General features: G+C 44.8%; 1 protein-coding gene across 1 annotated transcript in view; it reads right to left on the bottom strand.

Moving 5' to 3' along the window:
* The window catches only part of ATP6V0C (ATPase H+ transporting V0 subunit c), a 21,666-nt gene extending 1,689 nt beyond the window's left edge, over window positions 1–19,977 (bottom strand). Inside the window, exons 1-2 of the mRNA XM_028705257.2 lie at window positions 19,500–19,977; window positions 2,300–2,483 (exon numbers count right to left, since the gene is read on the bottom strand). Of these exons, the coding sequence (XP_028561090.1) occupies window positions 2,300–2,483; window positions 19,500–19,584 (269 nt within the window). The 5' untranslated portion in view covers window positions 19,585–19,977. The remainder of the gene's footprint in view (window positions 1–2,299; window positions 2,484–19,499) is intronic.

The raw sequence follows: 19,977 nt of genomic DNA, 5'->3' as shown, positions 1-19,977 counted from the left end.
TCTAAGAACAGAATCTGAACGGTAGAAGAGCACCGGCGGTGGGAGGCCTCATTAGGGAAAGCGCGCCTTGGTTTAAGAACGGACTTCTGGAACGTAAGTTCGTAAACCAAGGTACCACTGTATAGACTCTGGAGACTGCTCTGTGGCCACTTTTTCACTACTTTCAGGAGTTCCTAACAAAAGCAATCATGTTGCCACAAGCTTTGCTTTAAAGTCTGGATCTTATGCTAGAGAAATAAGTCCCTTGGAATAGCCTGCATCTGAGTCTGCAGATCTTCAACAGTGACAGCCCAAAGACCAAGAGGGAAAACCCTGAAGGAAAAGTAAACAGCCCAAAATGGATGGCTACGGCATAAGTAACAAAATTAGTGCAAATATTTTTATTTGTTTCATTCATACAACTCTGCTTTATTAGCAATAAAGTTCTCCATTCATAACTGTTATTGGCAAGTTATTAATAATAACTTTCTTAGGATGGATTATTAACTAGATATCCAGATAGCCATCAGCTACTACATGCAGGTTCTTACATGATCTCATCAGTTCCTATTAATCTTAGTTCTATTGTTCTAGTAATGAGCCACAGTTAAAACAAACTATAGCAGCCAATGCACTCATGGCTGATTATTTCCCTACAGGGCAGATATGACCGGTAGGAGTCACAGGCTTGCTACAACTTCTCATGAAAGTTTAACAAAGATTGGGTTTCAGCTTATTCTAGGTACATAATGCAAGGATCCGTGCCTGTTTAAGACTAGTGTAGCAGCAAGAGATTGGTTTACAGACATGCTTCAAATTAAGCATCACTGAATAATTCAGTGCTTCACTACTGCACCACATGTCAGAGTTATTACATATTAAAGTATTTTGCCTTATGCCTTATCTGGTTTGAAGACTTTGCAGGGGGGGGCAAGTTTGTTAGAAAAGCCCCTCAAGCTTTCAAAACCCACTGCAGCCCAGTTGGCTCAAGTGAGCAGTCAGTTCTGCAGATCAAGAGAGGGGGCCTCATACTATTGTTTCAACAATAGCCTTAACATGCTGTATGAAAAGCTAAAATTGAAACAGTTTGAAGTATTATTACATGAGGGCTTGATGTTCAGAAAAAATCCCCCCACCGCCCCAGCATGCTGGAAATAATACCTTTTATCCCAGTTATTACCAGAAGGCGTTTGAGAGTTGAATCCAGCTGGCTGAACACCTTTCTATCACAATGCTAGAGCTTAAGTCTCAAAGCAGAGGGACTCTATATTAAGTAATGATAGACCATTTTAAGCCCATAAAGCCCAGTGTTTCCTTGAGCTTGCAATTTTGACTGTACTTATACAAAGTTGATCCAGACTCAGCCTGAACAAGATGGGTTGATTTTGGAGCTATGCTGCTGTGTGTTGAGTATACCCTACAACATGCATGGCCAAAGTCCGTTTCGGGGGCCTAATCCGGCCCGCCGGTCGGTTTAATCCGGCCCCTGTGGCAGTTAATTTCCTGGGGTAAAATCCTAAAAAACTCTCTACAACTTTAACCCTTAAAAAACTCAACAACTTCAATCCTAAAAAAAAAAATAACCTAGGCCGTTGTGCTGTCCCCCATTTGGACACCACTGACCTAGAAGGACATACCTGAAAATAGCTGGGGCCTTTAGCAAATGGGATCCCACAGGTTTTTAACAGATATGAGTAGCACATATTAATGCAAGTGTTGCCAAACATTACATGGCAACCGTTTTCGAAATGGCACTATCATTAGCCAAGCATGGTAACATAGCCAATAAGGGTTATCATTTGCATATAGAACAGTCTTGCTTTTTTGCACCTTAAAGGAACTGAGAAGAGGATTCTATTACAGATGTACTCCCACATACTACACTGCAGAGGTTGGCAACCTAAGGCTCGGGGGCCAGATATGGCCCACAGGGGTAGTTTAACCGGCCCCCGCACTGGCCCTGAACCCTGCCGCCCACTTGGCAAGTCCCTGCGTGCTGCACTAAACCAGCACAGCGCGGCACAGGGACTCACTTCTGCGGTGCTGGCGGGGCTTCCAATCAGCTGCAGGAAGCTCCTGAAATAGCGTTTGCACATGTGCACGCACATGTAGACGCCTCCTCTGCGCACACACGCGATCCGGCCCGCAGAGAGATCTCCAGGGGAGTGAAGTGGCCCAGGCTGCTTGAGCCTTGCCGACCCCTGTACTACAGAGCCACTGAAAAACCTGCAGCTGACATGTCAACTGGTCATTTCAGTGTTTTTTTTTTAAAAAAATTCAGCACAGCTCGCAATGCAGAGGACTCAAAAAGAAAACTTACTTGTACAGTGTAATTCCAACTGTGATGGAATTGGCAATAAGGACTGCCACTACCAAGCCGTAGATTGCTATAATACCCGCCATAACAACAGGAATGATTGACTTCATGATCAGCTCTGGCCGCATAACAGACATGGCTGCAATGCCTGTGCCGCTCTTTGCTGTGCCATAGGCAGCTCCCAATGCTGGAAGGAAGAAGAGAAAAACCAGAGGTGAGTCTTGCCAAGCTTACTGTACCCTTTTAATACAAAAGAACAAAGGAAAATATTGGCACAGAAATCAGCACTGTGTAAAATTATCTTGGAACATGCAAAAATATAATTTGAATAAAATACAAAATCACACTGCAGGTATGAATGTCATACAATATAATTTTTAAACTGATTTCTAATTTCAAGTAACAAAGCATACCCATGCAAGCAATACAGAGAACACAGTACTATTTTACAAATAGTATCTAAAAAAATTCTAAACTTCTGACCATGTAGTCCATCAGCAGCTTTTTAACAGTACCTGTTGTGTGCCTTGAGCAGCAACGTAGCTTCACAAGTTACAAGTCAGGCTTGTTGTACAACGTGCCAAGCAAGCAACGTTTCAGAGACCACAATACTATATTATCCACACACTGTGACTAAGATATTTGTTTCTAATTTAGGGGCCACCCGCAGTAGATCAGAAGTAGAAACGGTAGACAAAGCATAGTGTCAAGAGTTATTGTGCAAACAGCAACAAGACTATATGTTTTAGCTACCACCCAGGTTGGCTGACTACAATCTAGGGCAGGCATAGGCAAACTCGGCCCTCCAGATGTTTTGGGACTACAATTCCCATCATCCCTGACCACTGGTCCTGTTAGCTAGGGATCATGGGAGTTGTAGTCCCAAAAAAACATCTGGAGGGCCGAGTTTGCCTATGCCTGATCTAGGGTTTAACTATGATCCCCAGATGGACACATGTTCCCGCCCCCCCGCCCCGCTTCGGAGCAGCATTCCGAAGCGGAGCGGCTGGGGCAGGTGTTCCCGCCCCCCCGCCCCGCTTCGGGGCAGCGTTCCGAAGCGGGGCGGCTGGGGCAGGTGTTCCCGCCCCCCCGCCCCGCTTCGGGGCAGCATTCCGAAGCGGGGCGGCTGGGGCAGGTGTTCCCGCCCCCCCGCCCCGCTTCGGGGCAGCGTTCCGAAGCGGGGCGGCTGGGGCAGGTGTTCCCGCCCCCCCCGCCCCGCTTCGGAGCAGCGTTCCGAAGCCGGGCGGTGGGGGCAGGTGTTCCCTCCCCCCCGCCCGGCTTCGGAGCACCGGGAGAAGCGATCTCCCCGCAGCCCCTTGCTTCAAAAGAGGTCCGGGGGCAGCGGGAAGTGCTTCCCGCTGTCCCCGGACCTCTTTTGAAGCAAGGGGCGGTGGGGAGAAGCGATCTCCCCGCAGCCCCTTGCTTCAAAAGAGGTCCGGGGGCAGCGGGGAAGAAGCGCTGCGCTTCCCGCTGCCCCCGGACCTCTTTTGAAGCAAGGGGCTGCGGGGAGATCGCTTTTCCCCGCAAACCCTTGCTTCAAAAGAGGTCCGGGGGCAGCGCGAAGCGCTTCCCGCTGTCCCCGGACCTCTTTTGAAGCAAGGGGCGGTGGGGAGAAGCGATCTCCCCGCAGCCCCTTGCTTCAAAAGAGGTCCGGGGGCAGCGGGAAGCGCTTCCCGCTGTCCCCGGACCTGGGGCTGCGGGGAGAAGATCGCTTCTCCCCGCCGCCCCTTGCTTCAAAAGAGAAGACCCGCTGTCCCCTGGGCAGGCTTCGTTTTGCGAAGCAAGCCCATAGGGAAATTCGTCTTGCGAGGCAACTCGAAAACGAAAAAACCTTTCGTTTTGCGAGTTTTTCGTCTCGCGAGGCGTTCGTCTTGCGGGGTACCACTGTATTTTAAAGTAGAAAGTTTAACAGTATCCTCCTAGATAAAAGGATGACAAGTTTCACTTGAGACACATGCTGGTGCCAATGCATTAAATAGCTTCAGGGCTTTTTAGATAGATTGTCACTTTACAGTAGTGTTTTGCCCCTCTTCCTGAGCCCATGGATCCAGGATGCTGCAATTACATTAAAGGTAAAGGACCCCTGACAGTTAAGTCCAGTCGCAAACAACTCTGGGGTTGTGGCGCTTATCTCGCTTTACTGGCAGAGGGAGCCAACATTGTCTGTAGACAGTTTTTCTGGGTCATGTGGCCAGCATGACTAAGCTGCTTCTGATGAAACCAGAGCAGCGAACAGATATGCCGTTTACCTTCCCGCCAGAGCAGTACCTATTTATCTACTTGCACACTTGCACTGTGTGCTTTCGAACTGCTAGGTTGGCAGGAGCTGGGACGGAACAACGGGAGCTTACCCCGTCGCAGGGATTCAAACCGCCGACCTTCTGATCGGCAAGCCCTAGGCTCAGTGGTTTAGACCACAGCACCACCTGCGTCCCACCTACATTACTCTGTGCCAAAATGGCTTCATCACTAGAGCTGGCTGATTTAATCCTGCATCACCAATGGAGCCTCTGAGCCATGTACCACAAATGCAACTAAATCTAGTACAACACCTTAAGCTGATCTAATGTAGCTCATCTGTGCTTCTCTGATGTACAGAAACTATCTACGTCAAAGGAAAATCAGAAAGGAGGAACTAAAATAAAGATAGCAACATGTTATGGCAGTTGTAGTTTTTGCACTGCCAGATTGCAGTAAGGCTATTCTTTCTGAGGCTCATCCCAGGAATGCAGAAATTTTAAAGTCTCCAGTCTTAATTGCAATGCTTTGCTTTTAAGTAGTTTTCACCTGCATAAATAACCATATAATGGAGCCAAGTTCTCAAACCTGAAACCTGTAGTAAGGTTGCTAGGTATCAGCTTGTTTATTGGCTGCAAGTTAAGCCTTAATTAAGCCATCAGCATGTTTACATGACACTTTCCTGGGGTAGTGTAGCACTTGGCTCTTCCCTACCATAAAACTCTCCTTTGGAAAGGTGGTGTTGGCAACAGTTAAGTGTCAGCGGTGTTTGTGGCAGCTTTATGTTAGGGAACGTCTGTTCAGACACTTTCACAAGCATAGAAAATCAGCTAGGGAATGTTTCAGTTCTCTTTACTCACTAAAAAAAGGCATGGTGGCACCAAGCTTGCAGAAAACTCATGCCACAGGACTACTTCCCTGTTCTGCTGCTTGGCACTCAGCTTTCTGAATGGCAAGGCTAGCTAGCATTCCAGAGAAATGGAAAACCACCACTGAACAGCCTCTTCCTTCTAAGTCACATTCATGAGCCAATACCACAGGCATCTATTCAAGCCTTGTCCACTGGACTTATTACAACTGGCCAGAGACAAGGCTGTTGTTTTCGCCACCACCAGCCTGAGCATTAACCCATGGTAGTGTGGATAGGCTATGGCAAGCAAAAGCAGCAAGCAGGCTGGATTTAAAAAATAATAATAATGGAAGCAAATTGATTTCTTTTAAAATATAATTTTAAATATGAGCTGCAGAACTAGGTTTGTAATAAATAGAGTGGTACCTCAGGTTAAGTACTTCATTTGTTCCGGAGGTCCGTTCTTAACCTGAAGCAACACTTTAGCTAGTGGGGCCTCCCGCTGCTGCCGCGCCGCCAGAGCACGATTTCTGTTCTCATCCTGAAGCAAAGTTCTTAACCTTAGGTACTATTTCTGGGTTAACAGAGTCTGTAACCTGAAGCGTATGTAACCCGAGGTACCACTGTATAAGTAAAAGCATGTCAGCCCCATAGCTAAATCTCTTAAAACCTAATCAAATCTCTACTAGATACATTTGCAATGCTACATGTAAAACAACCAATTTGATGGTTGTCTAGTTGTTGTTTAGTTGTGTCTAACTCTTCGTGACTCCATGGACCAGAGCACGCCAGGCACTCCTGTCTTCCACTGTCTCCCACAGTTTGGTCAAACTCATGCTGGTAGCTTCAAGAACACTGTCCAACCATCTCATCCTCTGTCGTCCCCTTCTTGTGCCCTCCATCTTTCCCAACATCAGGGTCTTTTCCAAGGAGTCTTCTCTTATCATGAGGTGACCAAAGTATTGGAGCCTCAGCTTCAGGATCTGTCCTTCCAGTGAGCACTCCAGGCTGATTTCCTTAAGAATGGATAGGTTTGATAATCTTGCAGTCCATGGGACTCTCAAGAGTCTCCCTCCAACATCATAATTCAAAAGCATCAATTCTTCGGCGATCAGCCTTCTTTATGGTCCAACTCTCACATACATCACTGCTGGGAAAACCATAGCTTTAACTATACAGACTTTTGTTGGCAAGGTGATGTCTCTGCTTTTTAAGATGCTGTCTAGGTTTGTCATTGCTTTCCTCCCAAGAAGCAGGCGTATTTTAATTTTGTAACTGCTGTCACCATCTGCAGTGATCATCTGGCTCCATTTCTTCCCCTTCTATTTGCCAGGAGGTGATGGGACAAATGGCCATGATCTTAGGTTTTTTTCTATTGAGCTTCAGACCATATTTTGTGCTCTTCTCTTTCACCCTCATTAACAGGTTCTTTAACTCCTCCTCACTTTCTGCCATCAAGGTTGTACTTCCGGGAGTTCTTGCTCCACATACTGCTTAAGCCTGCCTTGTAAAATTTTAAGTATAACCTTGCTAGCGTGTGAAATGAGTGCAATATTGTGGTAGTTGGAGCATTCTTTGGGATAGGCATGTAGACTGATCTTCTCCAAACTTCTGGCCGCTGCTGAGTTTTAAAAACTTGCTGGCATATTGAATGTAGCACCTTAACAGCATCATCTTTTAAAATTTTAAATAGTTCAGCTGGAATATCATCACTTCCACTGGCCTTGTTATTAGCAGTGCTTTCTAAGGTCCATTGGACTTCACTCTCCAGGATGGCTGGCTCAAGGTCAGCAACCACACTACCTGCAGTGTACGAGACATGCATATCTTTCTGGTAGAATTCCTCTGAGTATTCTTGCCACCTCTTCTTGATGTCTAATCTTTTCTTGATGGTAATCTTTGTACGAAATGTTCCTTTCATATCTCCAATTTCCTTGAACAAATCTCTGGTTTTTCCCATTCTATAGTTTTCCTCTATTTCTTAGGAATCTACAATTTATTATTGGGATTCAGGTGGCAGCTTTGGCAGAAGTCTGAACCCACCGGATGATTTCAAATTTTATCCAAGTGTCATCTGACCACCACCTTTGTTCACTTCTCAAATTGTGAATATTGTGACCACCTAATCACTAGGAACACTTCCAATCTCACTGGACAAACTTGCTTCTGGACATTAAATTAGAACAAGTAGTTGAAGCACCATATGGTTGGTGGGTAAATAAGTTATCTGTAATTGAGCATCAATAGAAGTGAAATGACAGGAAGATCTTTACTGGTGCAATGAAGCAATTCCCCTACCAACAACAGGTGTATTTTTGCACACATACTGCTTGAAAAAAATGCAGGTTTCCAGTTACATAAGCAATACATCGTGCATCTTTCAAAATAGTAACATTGTTTTAAATTTTTAACAAATTTTGGCAAGGATCCAGGGGGCTACTTTAGGCACTTACGTATGTTTGATAATACCCCCCCCCCCTTTGAACAGAATACTCTCTTTCCATTATCAAACTAACTTTTCAAACCTCTGTTTTACAAGCAGTTGGTACTGGAGATTGCTGCTTGGGAAATAAATCCCTTAATAGTGATAGCTATTTGCATCCTGGTATGCAAATAAACATTTACACAGGTAGCATTAACCCTCAATACGAGATGTTTGGGACACACAACAGGGGAGTGTTGGTTCTGTGATCTGCTTATTTCCCAGAGGTATTTGATTAGCTACTGTCAGAGAGATGCTGGGCTACACAGACCCCTGATTTGATCTAGCAAGGCTCATTTGACAGGAATAAAAAAAATACTGAAACCATTCTTACCAGTGTCATCAAGCAATCAGTGTGCATTCTTTTAATTTGAAGCTGTAAACTTGCTTTTAAGTTTATCTACCCTATGATAATGAGCTACAGCAACAGCTTGTTGGATTAGAATGACTCTCTTGCATTCGTTGCTATGTAAGCATTTGACATATTTGATTTTGACTGATTTGATTAATTATATTTCTATGCCACTTTTCGTTCAAATGAATCCCATGGCGGCTTACAAATAACATGATAAAACACAACAAAACATCAGAAATACAACATAAATCATGTGGAATAATTAACAAATCATCAGTGAAAGGACTACAATCTGTAAGTTATCAAAGCAACAACAAGAAAAGATTGTCACAATTAAAGCAAAGGTCCTATTCTATGATTAACAAATCGATACAGCGTTTATAATCTATATAACAATATTAACATCAACAAATAGCAGCCAAAAAATAAACTAAGCACTGCAAGGTTCACATACACACTCCCCACACCCCATGACTCAAACTTTCACTCTATTCTGCTCATTAAAATATGTATACATATAATGCCCATGGCAGCAACTCCTTTCTGAAGGTTCCTTGGGCTGGAGGTGTAGCAGCACAGGTGAAACCAACCACCCCAATGGCAAAAAGTTCCCCTTTCTCCTCCCTCTGGATACAGCTCTTATTAAGACTCTTAGGGCTGGAGGGTAGGGCAAAGTAGGTGGAAAAAACCATTACCTGCTGGCCAACACAGTCTCTCTCCCCTCACTACTGACATAGTTAGGATCATACTATTACAATCACATTAGGCTACAAGCAACATCAGGTTCAGAAGATATTAAAAAAACCCTATGGTGCATGTTGTTCAAAAGTTCTGCTATGGTCCTCCCTACTTCTGTTGTATGGTGGATGAAGCAAGTCAGCCTTGTTGTTTCATCTGAACACAAGCTTGTGGTTTCCCCCCTCAGTTGTCCCAAGCCATCATTTATTGTGATGTTAACTGGGCTACAGTGTCCCAATCAAAAGTACAGAAAGGCTGCCCACAGCATGCACCAAATTAGCCATTACTCTAATAAATCCAGATTCTGCCGCTCATAGTAGCAAAGGAAGCAGTGTTTGAGGTGCTCACAAATGGAGATATGCGCCTGGTGCCCTGCTCATTTTGAACCCTGAATGGAAGTACTTAATCCTCCATACATCCAGGTAAATGTCAGCCAAGAGTTTTGCAAAAATATTTGACTAGTCTTATGGACCTGTTACCATCGTCTAAATCTATACTTGCTGAACAGGTGTGCTGGAGAAGCTAGGAGTAATAATAATAATAATAATAATAATAATAATAATAATAATAATAATAATAAATTTATTTATACCCCGCCCATCTGGCTGGGTTTCCCCAGCCACTCTGGGCGGCTTCCAACTGAATATTAAAAACAGTACAGCATCAAACATTAAAAACTTCCCTAAAGAGGACTGCCTTCAGATGACTTTTAAAAGTAAAATAGTTTTTTATTGCTTTGACATCTGCTGGGAGGGCGTTCCACAGGGCAGGCGCCACTACCGAGAAGGCCCTCTGCCTGGTTCCCTGTAACCTTACTTCTCGCAGTGAGGGAACCGCTAGAAGGCCCTCGGCGCTGGATCTCAGTGTCCGGGCTGAACGATGGGGGTGGAGACGCTCCTTCAGGTGTCTTGATTAATAGCTCTATGGACCCAGGTTTATTGGTTTTTGATGGTGAGAAGGCGACACCATACAGACTGTTTAGCAGGCAAATACATAGTAACACAGATATGTTGTGAACGGAGGCTGCAGGCCACACTAGGTTATAACTTGCTTGGATTAGGGATTCTTATTCAAGGTATTCTGCTAAAGTCTATGTACCTTAACAGTGCTGTATTAAAAACACTATGAATGGAATAGGGTTTATGTTCACAAAAAAGCATTTCCCCTTCCCCCCCTTGCCTTTATATCACCCCAAGACTCTGCTCCCAGGGAATGGTTTGAAATTTTTTTTGGGTGCAGTTTAGGTTGGCAAAAATTGCTCCATCCCTTAAACAGAGGAGCCATTTAGGATCCAAGTTAACTTGTTCAGGAAAGGAACCTTGAAAAGGGTGGCTAAGGCCAAGCAACTTCCACTTTTCTGATATCGGATAATCCTGTTGGAAGATGCACTGCTATAAAAATTGGCTGTAGAAATTTTATTACTAAGCACACAAATGATGATAGTCACAAGAGAAGTGCAACTGGCAGAATTTAGCTAGGCACAGTAACAGCTGAACAACTCTGTCCTAAATAACTCTTTGCTTATCTGAAACTGAAGAAAAAATTGTGCAAGTAGACACAGTGAATCTTACACAGGTTGTAGAATCCACCTTTTCCTGTCAGAGGCTTGCGTTTTAATTATACAGTGCATACCATGACCATGAGAATAGTTTTGAATGCTTGCCCAGTCTTTGCTGCACAGAGTTGCTAAAGCTTTGTTGATGAAGTATGTGAAGTTGTGGTTTTATAATGGAGGCTTCCAAACAACTGCTTAATTTAGTAATTCTAGTAGCCACTGCTCTGATAATATATTTAATGGCACATGGTGTAAAGCCATGCACAGCTTTCATGCAGGAATATTGATTTTGGTGGAATATTGAATGAATGCTGGGAAGTTTGTGATCTATAGAAGGATTAAGGAATTAAGACACAGCCTTGTTAGTTTAGTCACAAAACCAGCTGCTACTTTCAGAACCTCTAACTTGCTTGAGAAGGAAGACACTTTAGTTAAGTGTTTTCAGTGGCAGTCTCAAGTTAGAGGTTCTGAAAGTAGCAACTGGTTTTGTGACGTAATTCTTTAAAAGTCAAAGTCCCACTGCAACAGAATCTTCATTTTAATCAAGAATTATTAGCATAATCTAGAAAGTGCTGACAAGATAAAGGCAAATGATCTAGTCACTTCATTCTCCTTGATTTGACAGTAAGCCAGCCTTTGGTCAGGAGTCCATATGACAACAGATTTAGGAGATAGTCTTCTTCATGTTCAAGCAGAGCATATCCTTGCCCCAATAGTTAGGAGGGCTACACTAATACAAATCTGAATGAGGGAAAACCTTCTTGCATCAAGAGTTAACAGGGAGGTCAGATAGGTACCTTAGATTGAAAAACTGTCAGAAATCTTGCAGAGCTCTAAGATGAGGAACTAGACAGAAATGGCTTTAACTGGGACGTATGGAGAAGCCATGTGAAAATATTTAAGTGGCCTGCTCAGGTTTAAGGAACTTAAAAAGGTAAAGGTAAAGGTACCCCTGCCCATACGGGCCAGTCTTGACAGACTCTGGGGTTGTGCGCCCATCTCACTCAAGAGGCCGGGGGCCAGCGCTGTCCGGAGACACTTCCGGGTCACGTGGCCAGCGTGACATCGCTGCTCTGGCGAGCCAGAGCCGCACACGGAAACGCCGTTTACCTTCCCGCTAGTAAGCGGTCCCTATTTATCTACTTGCACCCGGGGGTGCTTTCGAACTGCTAGGTTGGCAGGCGCTGGGACCGAACAACGGGAGCGCACCCCGCCGCGGGGATTCGAACTGCCGACCTTTCGATCGGCAAGCCCTAGGCGCTGAGGCTTTTACCCACAGCGCCACCCGTGTCCCTTCTAAGGAACTTGGTAACATACAAATTGGTAACATACAAATACAAGTCTTCCTTAATTTTTACTGGAGTACATCATCCAGTTACATTTTATTAGTTCAGCCCTAGTACAGGTTTCTAATTTAGAAGCCAAGCCTATTGCTATTTGGAAATGGATTTACATTATAGCAGCTTTCTAGCAAACCTAATATTTTTTTCATTGCTCTAGTCTAGTTAGGAAAAAAAGCTTGTAATTACAGGAAGAAACCCTGCTTTCTAGCATGACTTCTACATGCTGGGAGAAATCCATCAAGGTAGCAAATGAAGACATAGCGACACAAAAAGGATGTAGGCATATCACACACTTCATAACATATATACTCATCCATCAACTTAGAAGCCTCTGTTGCGGGTTTTGCAGCTGGCATTTCCTAGCATTACAAAGTTGAAGCTTTATTTGCCTGCTATGTACACTTAATTGCTGTTGGAAAAACCTGAGCAGGATTTTGTAGCATAAAGATGTACTAACATAGCAGTCAACCTCCTTCCCCCTCCCACTTGCCCCACCATAGTCAACTGCTATTCTACCTATAGGACTGAGAACCTGTTTCTAGAGACTTGACTTAGTAAGATGTGTTCTCATGGCCACAAATTTACTTACTTACAGATTTAAGGTAATTTTATCTTAATTCTGCCAGAATGTGGAGTACTAGCACACCATGACTTGTGCCCCACGCAACATGTAAAGAACTTTGCAACTTCCTCTTGCCATTTGAAGGAGTGCAGGATCAACTCTCCGGGGAGATCCTGAACTTTGTGAGGCATAAAGAGGTCACACTAGGGCTCTGTGAACCAAGGAGGTAAATCCTCAGGACAGGGGGATCTGGCTGCGTTCAGGGTGACTCTCCTGTGTGTGTGCCAAACCCGTCGGGGTTTGGTAAGGAGGCAGGATTGAAGACGTGAACGCTAGGATCCATTCTAGACCCGCACAGCGATACCACAAGCTCCAAAGGAGAAGTAGTAAAGTATCCCGAGACATACGGTTTAATTCCTGCCTTTGACTTCTCAGTGGTTTCTTACAGCAACTTGCCATTCACAAACATTCAAAGAATGAGTTTGCCCCTCCTTGGGCTCTTCCTGTTTTCTCTCCCTGCTTCCAACCCCCAGTTGGGTGTTAAAACAGTTCATTTCTTGCACAAATTGTGAGCAACAGTAAGCCAAGAGATCCCATTTTTGCTAGGCAAGTTTGGAGATCACTAACAGACAGAGAGGAGAAGAAAGGAAGCCTCCAATTAGCAGCTTAAAGTAGAGTGAATGATGGACCCATGCCTGGAAGAGCATATGGTGTTCTTTTTGGAGAGTGGGGGAGAGGGCTTCAAGCATGTGCAGTGCTTTAAAGCTAGAAGCTGAAATATCACAGGTACTTAACTGGCTGGCTTTCTGGGGCTGCAGATCATCTGTCAACAATACATCTCTAGCTTCTCTTAACACTCACTTCAAGTGGTGGTAACAGACAGTTCCTTGTCTGTGGATCATGAAGATCCAAGTTAGTATTGGCAGATGTTTGCAAAGTTTGGGAGAAGAATGCACTGTGTTTCAAAAAGATTATCCACCATCTTAACTCTGGCACAAAGATCCCCAATGGGAGGCAGGGAAGGTTATCACTTCCAAGCTTATCCAAGCTTGACATTTAATGTCAAGATCAAAAAAGCAAATGTGTTTTGGACTGGTTCGGCACACTTTACTTGGTATTCACACCAAGAAACCCTCATTGATTTTTTAAAAAATAAAACCTTATGAGTAGGCCTCTTAGTTGCACGGAAGCCTAGGGAAAGCTAAGACCAGCATTCTGTAGGGCTTCCAGAGGCCAAAGTCAGACATCCATTCGCCTTCACACCTTCCACCCATTTTACAAGTTACAATCAGGATCTGCAAATATTCTAGTTTACAGTACTTAGAATTTTGGGGATCACAAGAACACCACCTCATCATCAGTAGGAACTAGCTATTATGCAACTATGTCAGCCAGGGCTGAAAACAAAGCTTTTACTCATTTCTGTGGAAAGGAGACTTGTAGACCAACATAATATTGGATGATGGTTTAATTGAAGAACCGCAGAACACTTGACAAAGTGACAGTCACATTAGGACAATGATCACAGCAATCCATGTTCATTTGTCTGTCTCAGCTTTAGAAAAAATGCAACTACATTTTACTGACATGCTCATCTACTGCAGAACTCTAGAAGTTTCTTAAAGTGCAGCTTGACATGGCCAGATTATAACATATGGTGTTAATGGTTGCTTATATGAAGTTCCTAGCGGATCCCTCCTATGTCATCTTCAACCAGGTCTTTGGCTGCTTAATATTCTACATGTTTTTTGGGTGTGTGTTATTTTGTTGTTCGTTTTAACCATTTGTGTTTTTACCTTGTATGTTTACTCTGTGAACCGCCCTGAGATCCTGTGATGAAGGGCAGTATATAAATCTAATAAGTAATAATAAAATAATTTAGATGTGGCGTGCAATCTCATGTGTTTGTTTCTGGTGTACTAGAATACTGTATGAGATGTTAACAGTCTATGGCCAATCCAAACATCTGGCAATACCCAACTTTAGTAAGCTAGTCCATGCTAACTGTAATGCTATTTGTAAGCTTTGTAACAATCCGCTTTTGGTAACAGCACTCTGTGAAGTTGAGTCAAACAATCTTGTTGGTCAGGAAATTACAAGAGAAGAAGCCATTTTAACAGCTTCTGCCTCTTTAAAGCAGTCCAGAAAGCTCTTGTAATACATTAAGTTTTGCTTTCATTATCCTGCTCCACGATCCACCCAGCTAAAGAGCAATTTAGAGATTTTTTTTAAAAAAAAGCTGTGCAGCTAGCCATATTGGGAGCAGAAATGTGCTCCCCAGCCAGGCAATTCCAGGTTTCACCTTTCTAAAGATAGATGCACATTACAAGGAAGATTATATCAAGTAGGAAGTTAACATGGATCAGTATATAGTACTTGTAACCACTGGAAATTATTGTCATCCATTTCCTTCTGCCATAGAGTCTAACTATGTTACATGGAAATATTAGATAATAACATCACTCAGAAGCATCTGATAATCCAATGAAGCAGGGAAAACCCACAAGCCTTGTGATTAGAGATCAGTCATCAAATAAGTATCACAAAATATGGTTGTATGCTTGAAGGTCATTATGGCACTTGCAGCAGAAAGGTAGCACCATCACAAGGTTAGCCAGCAATGACCAGAATGAGTTTTATAAGCTGTTTACTATCATCAGAAATTAGTGTGTACAGGACCAAGATATGGGTGTTTATACAACATGGTTTCTGTCTCAAGCTGGCTAGCACAAAACAAGGCCTGAACTTAGTAGTACTAGACTGGTCTTGCACAGCTCATGAGGAACTAAGACATAGTGTCTTATTTAAGGTGTGCCAGGGCAGTGTTCAATGACAAACCAACAGGTACTAAGTCATTCATCTTAAGACACTGCATATCCAAGTCTCTGGAATGGAAGCCTTTGACAAGTTAGCTTCTTGCTTCTCTGAAGATTAGCATTCAGTGCCATTTGCAGTTCACTAATAGACTGCTAGTTAAGGTGTCTGGGTATTTAACAGAACATCCACCAAGAACTATGTATGGTTGTCCAACAGTTTTAATCATGAATACCTTTCCACAAATTGATTCAATCTGCAAGTTCTATCAAACCACTTTTCAACATATGAACACACCCATCTATCTGGCAGAGGCTTTCTCAACAATGCTTTTCACAGCAGGACAAAAACGTCCAGGTGTTTAGCCAATGACCAGATCTGATCTAGAACAAGTCTGTCAAAGCAACTGTTTCACACCTTATTGTTACTTTGTTGAGAGGTCTAGTCCAATGTAGGGAACAATACTCAATAGCCAACTCAACTTGGGGTGCTACTGACAATATGAGCTTGCAATGCAAGTTTTCCATTTGCTGCTTTAAGAGACTATAGTTGGAACACGATTTTGAAATATCACGCCTTCAGACTACTAGACTAGCCATCTGCGAACCCCTTTCCCTATATAAATGCTTCTTACATTTAGTTATCACTAGGAACATCTGCATGTCAGATGAGGAATCTACCTCAAAGGATTCTGGGGCAGCTTGGTCTGTTGGGCCCATTCAAAAGACAGCTTTATACAGGAGCAGCACACTGCTGAGAGGAAAACAGTATACAAGCCATCTTCCCAAGACCACTTCGGTTGTTAGTGGCCTTCTCAGAGTCACCGATCCTGGCAACACAATTTGGAAACCCCACTACAACCAGTTTCCACTGGAACAGAACCCATCCAGTTCCCCACACTCTGCCAGAATAGATAAGAGGCAGTTGTATGTAGCTATTCTGCAGGGAAATGTTGCTTGGCTAGAATGTGCCCTTGAACTGGATGTCTGGATAAATGACAGGGGGAAACAGAGGAGCCAATTCCTAGGAGCCAAGATCCCTCACCATAAAATATTTGAGGAAGCCCCCCCACCCCCAGTTGATGGACACTGCCACTGTGATAGATTATGCGGGGCTGGGCTTACCTCCCCTCCCCAATATTTTATTCAAGTTCGCACCTGGGGGGGGGGGGAGTATGTAGAAATTAGCCTATTGCACAAAGTTGCATATTAAGTTCAGCAATCTTCTCCTGTACAGTGGGAATTTATTAACTGCTAAGTTTCCTTTTGCCCATATGCTAATTTCATTTGATTTCAGTAAAATAATTCCTGAAGACAAAATCAGTGGCTAAACTTGGTCAGAAAGTACTGGTGTGCTAGGTAAGAAACAGCAATTGTCTTAATGAGAGCCAGAATATTGTAGTGGTTAGAATGACTAACTAGTACTGGGGAGATTCTGATTCAAGTCTCCACTCAACCATAAAGCTTCAACCTTGGGCTAGTCACTATGTCAGTGTAATCTACCTCTCTGGGTTGTTAAAAGGGGAGAGAATAAAGAACAGCCTAGAGTTCCTTTGAGGAAGAGCTATGCATCTTTAAAAAAAAAAAAAAGTAATAATGCAGTGGGTACTCTAGAACAGGCTTCCTCAACCTCAGCTCTTCAGATGTTTTTGGCCTACAACTCCCATGATCCCTACCTAGCAGGACCAGTGGTCAGGAATGATGGGAATTGTAGTTTCAAAACAGCTGGAGGGCCGAGTTTGAGGAAGCCTGCTCTAGAACTATTCAGGTGTGCAATAGCTCAGTGGAGCTTTATATGGAAGGAGATTCTCCTGGAGGCTAACTTATATGGATGATTCTTTTCAAGTTATGCTCAACTCTAATGGAACTTACTTCCAATTGCTACCTAAACAGCACAAGGAATTTTATAGTTGGCTAGTTAGAGCCATGCTGGTAGTTTGATGCAATTTGTACATGGGTGTCAAGACCACCCCCCCATTAAGCTTAAAAGCAGCAACAATAGTTTAGCGAGAAGCATATTTTACATGGCTACAGATAACAGCAGCAGTGCTTGCTAGATTATCCTTAAACATTTAAGGAAAGCAGTAAAGTTTAGTGTGTCTGAATTTTTCAATTAGTAACAATACTTTGAAATTCCTCTACCAAAAACATTTACATTACATTTGTAGGTGCTTTATAAAGTGGAATTAAAGGCAATCTGACATAGCTCGTTTTGTTTAGTGGTCAATCAAGCAATTAAAGACTTCTGTGGACTTCTGGACAAGTGTTATGGACAGGTTTTGAGAGAAAGAAGTGAAAGCGAAGGAGATGCAACTGAGAGACTAGAACAGTTTTGTTGTCACAGCTGGCTAGCACTCTTATTCATCAAGAGCTATTTATTCAGGACTCTGATTATTTAACTACCACTTCCCATCCAATACAGAATCTTTCAGTATGACCATGCTCAAAATTTAGGTAGCCCTTACAGTGTTATATTTGAATTTCACAAGTCCTCTCCGCTTAAACAGAATGGTGTGTCAGTTTAATATGCTGGCATTCAGTTGATAAACCAACATACAGATTCAAAAATGACACCTCCAGGAAAGTCTTGTGTAGAGATAGCTTCACCCAGGTCTTTTTTTAACACAACAATTCAGTTCCAGAGCAACCCCAATAGGACTTTGGAGGGCAAGCTGCATACTACATCTCAGCAAGGATAAGCCAGATTTTGCAACCGGCAGACAGCAAGTTAATCCAAGCGCTGCACATCCATCTGACTGCCTTGTGGGAGTGCTTGCTTGGTACAAGATGGAAGATGTTCCAGCCTCAGTGGCCTGGATGAACTGACCGCATGGAATCGCCTAGGTTTAGGTTAATTTAGCACTTCGGATGGCATGTATTGAATGCAACCCCCTCCCTCCCTCCCTCCCTGCAGTCACATGGCCAGCCAGGGGCTCCTCTAGCAGCTGACACTCTTCCCCTATGACGTCACCCTCATTGCCCCTTTGCATCTCTGCTTTCCGAAACAGCAGTAGTCTCCTTTTCTTTGCCTCTGCTCCCCCCCTCCTGCCAATACCCCGGATGAGCCAGCTGGTAGGAGTAGGGCGACAGAAGGCAGAACTGAGAACCTTCAAAAAGGGAGAGAATTAAGAAAAAGGTAGACACTGAAGCAACGGAAGTGAGAGGCAGAGCACGTCCAGCTGGGCTGGGATTTCGCCCCCGCATTGCCCTCTCTCCCCTATCACTTGGGCAGGGACATTCCTGCAGCCACAGAATGGCAAGACAAGGAGAGGCAGGCCGCTTAAGCCAAGCCCTGGAACTGGGGCAGGCTGGAGCAAGGAAGGACACCTGCCGTCTCTTGCATTGAAGACCAGGATACAATACAGAGCTGGCAGATTAAATATCTAAACTAAATACATGCTGCCCCTCCCAGGGAATCCCAGTTAATTTTAAATGAAAGCTTTTTTAAAAAGAAAGAAAAATCCAATAATCAGCAGCATGCCTGCTTGCACTCTCCATACCCAAGCAGAGAAAGGAGTCAAGGAACCACATCCCTCATTGCCCCCTCCCAATAATTCCTTCCTTTCCCCAACCACCCCACAAGCTTTCTGCAGGGGGGGGGGTGCCAACCTTGTAAAGCAGGGGGAGGGGAGACACTAGATCATTCCCTCTCCAAGTAGGGCAGGGAAGAGGGGAAACACCTTGGCAGAGGGAAAGAGGTAACGCCAGGCTTGCCACCTCCCCGTGCCCACGCCTTTCTTGCCTCTCCCAAGTCCAAAGGCAGGACAAGGAAGACGGTTTCGTGGAGAATTGCACAGGAGGAGCAGGAAGGTGCTGGGAGACATGGGATGGGAGCCCCTATTCCCCCTAAGGCATAGGAAGGGGTGGGGAAGAAATCACACACACACACACACAGGCAGCCAGGAGACGTCCTCATGGAGACACGAAAGAGTCTCAGGGTTTGGCCAAGGCAAAGCTCCCTCTCCGCCCCCCATCTGTATAACGATCCCACTTGTCCCCCTCCCCGCTTGCGGCAGGATCTCCTCCCAGGATGTGCAAAAGAGGCGAGTGGGTGGGTTGGAACCAAGTCACCCAACTGCTGCAGAGCCACCCTGGCTGAGCCGAGCGCCTTCCCCCCCCGCCGCGATCAGGATGACACCCAGCCCAGTTACGCAAGGCCATACAACAGCAGCAGCAGCAGCCTCCTCACATGACGTCCTTCCTCAACCAAACCCCCACCGCCAAGCCCCACCCGTGTCTCCTCGTCGGAAATACCCCACAGCCTCACCGCTGAAGATCATGGCAGCCGAGGCACCCATGACGGCGAAGAAGCAGGAATATTCGGGAGGAGCGGTGGTGGCTGCGGACGACATGGCTGCTGAGATGCACCGAGCCGGCGGGGCGGGAGGGGGAGTTTTAAAAAATAAGAATAAGCAGCGAAAGGGGGGTGGAGGAGGGCGGCTACGTCGGCGCCAAGCTGAGCCGGGCGAAGGGCTGGCGGCTGTGAGCTGCAAGAGGCGGCGGCGGCGGGTGACCGGGCTCCTTAAGTCCTCTAGCGCCGCTGCTTAGTCCTCTACCGCCAAGCGGTATTCAAACGTCCTGACAGGCGGCGGTGGCTGTTGCAAAGACGGCGGGCCTCGTTGGTTCGCGTTGGCAGCGGCGCTCTCCGACTCCGTCCCTCCTCCTCGTCCTGCAGCTGCTGCTCCGCCACTGCGCTCGCGGTTCGCTCTAAATACCCAGCCACCGCAGGACAAAATGGCGGCTGC

Source organism: Podarcis muralis, chromosome 14 (genome assembly GCF_964188315.1).
Source record: "Podarcis muralis chromosome 14, rPodMur119.hap1.1, whole genome shotgun sequence".
Classification (NCBI taxonomy): domain Eukaryota; kingdom Metazoa; phylum Chordata; class Lepidosauria; order Squamata; family Lacertidae; genus Podarcis; species Podarcis muralis.
Note: the sequence above shows the minus strand (reverse complement) of the source record. Positions and strands in the feature narration are given on the sequence as shown.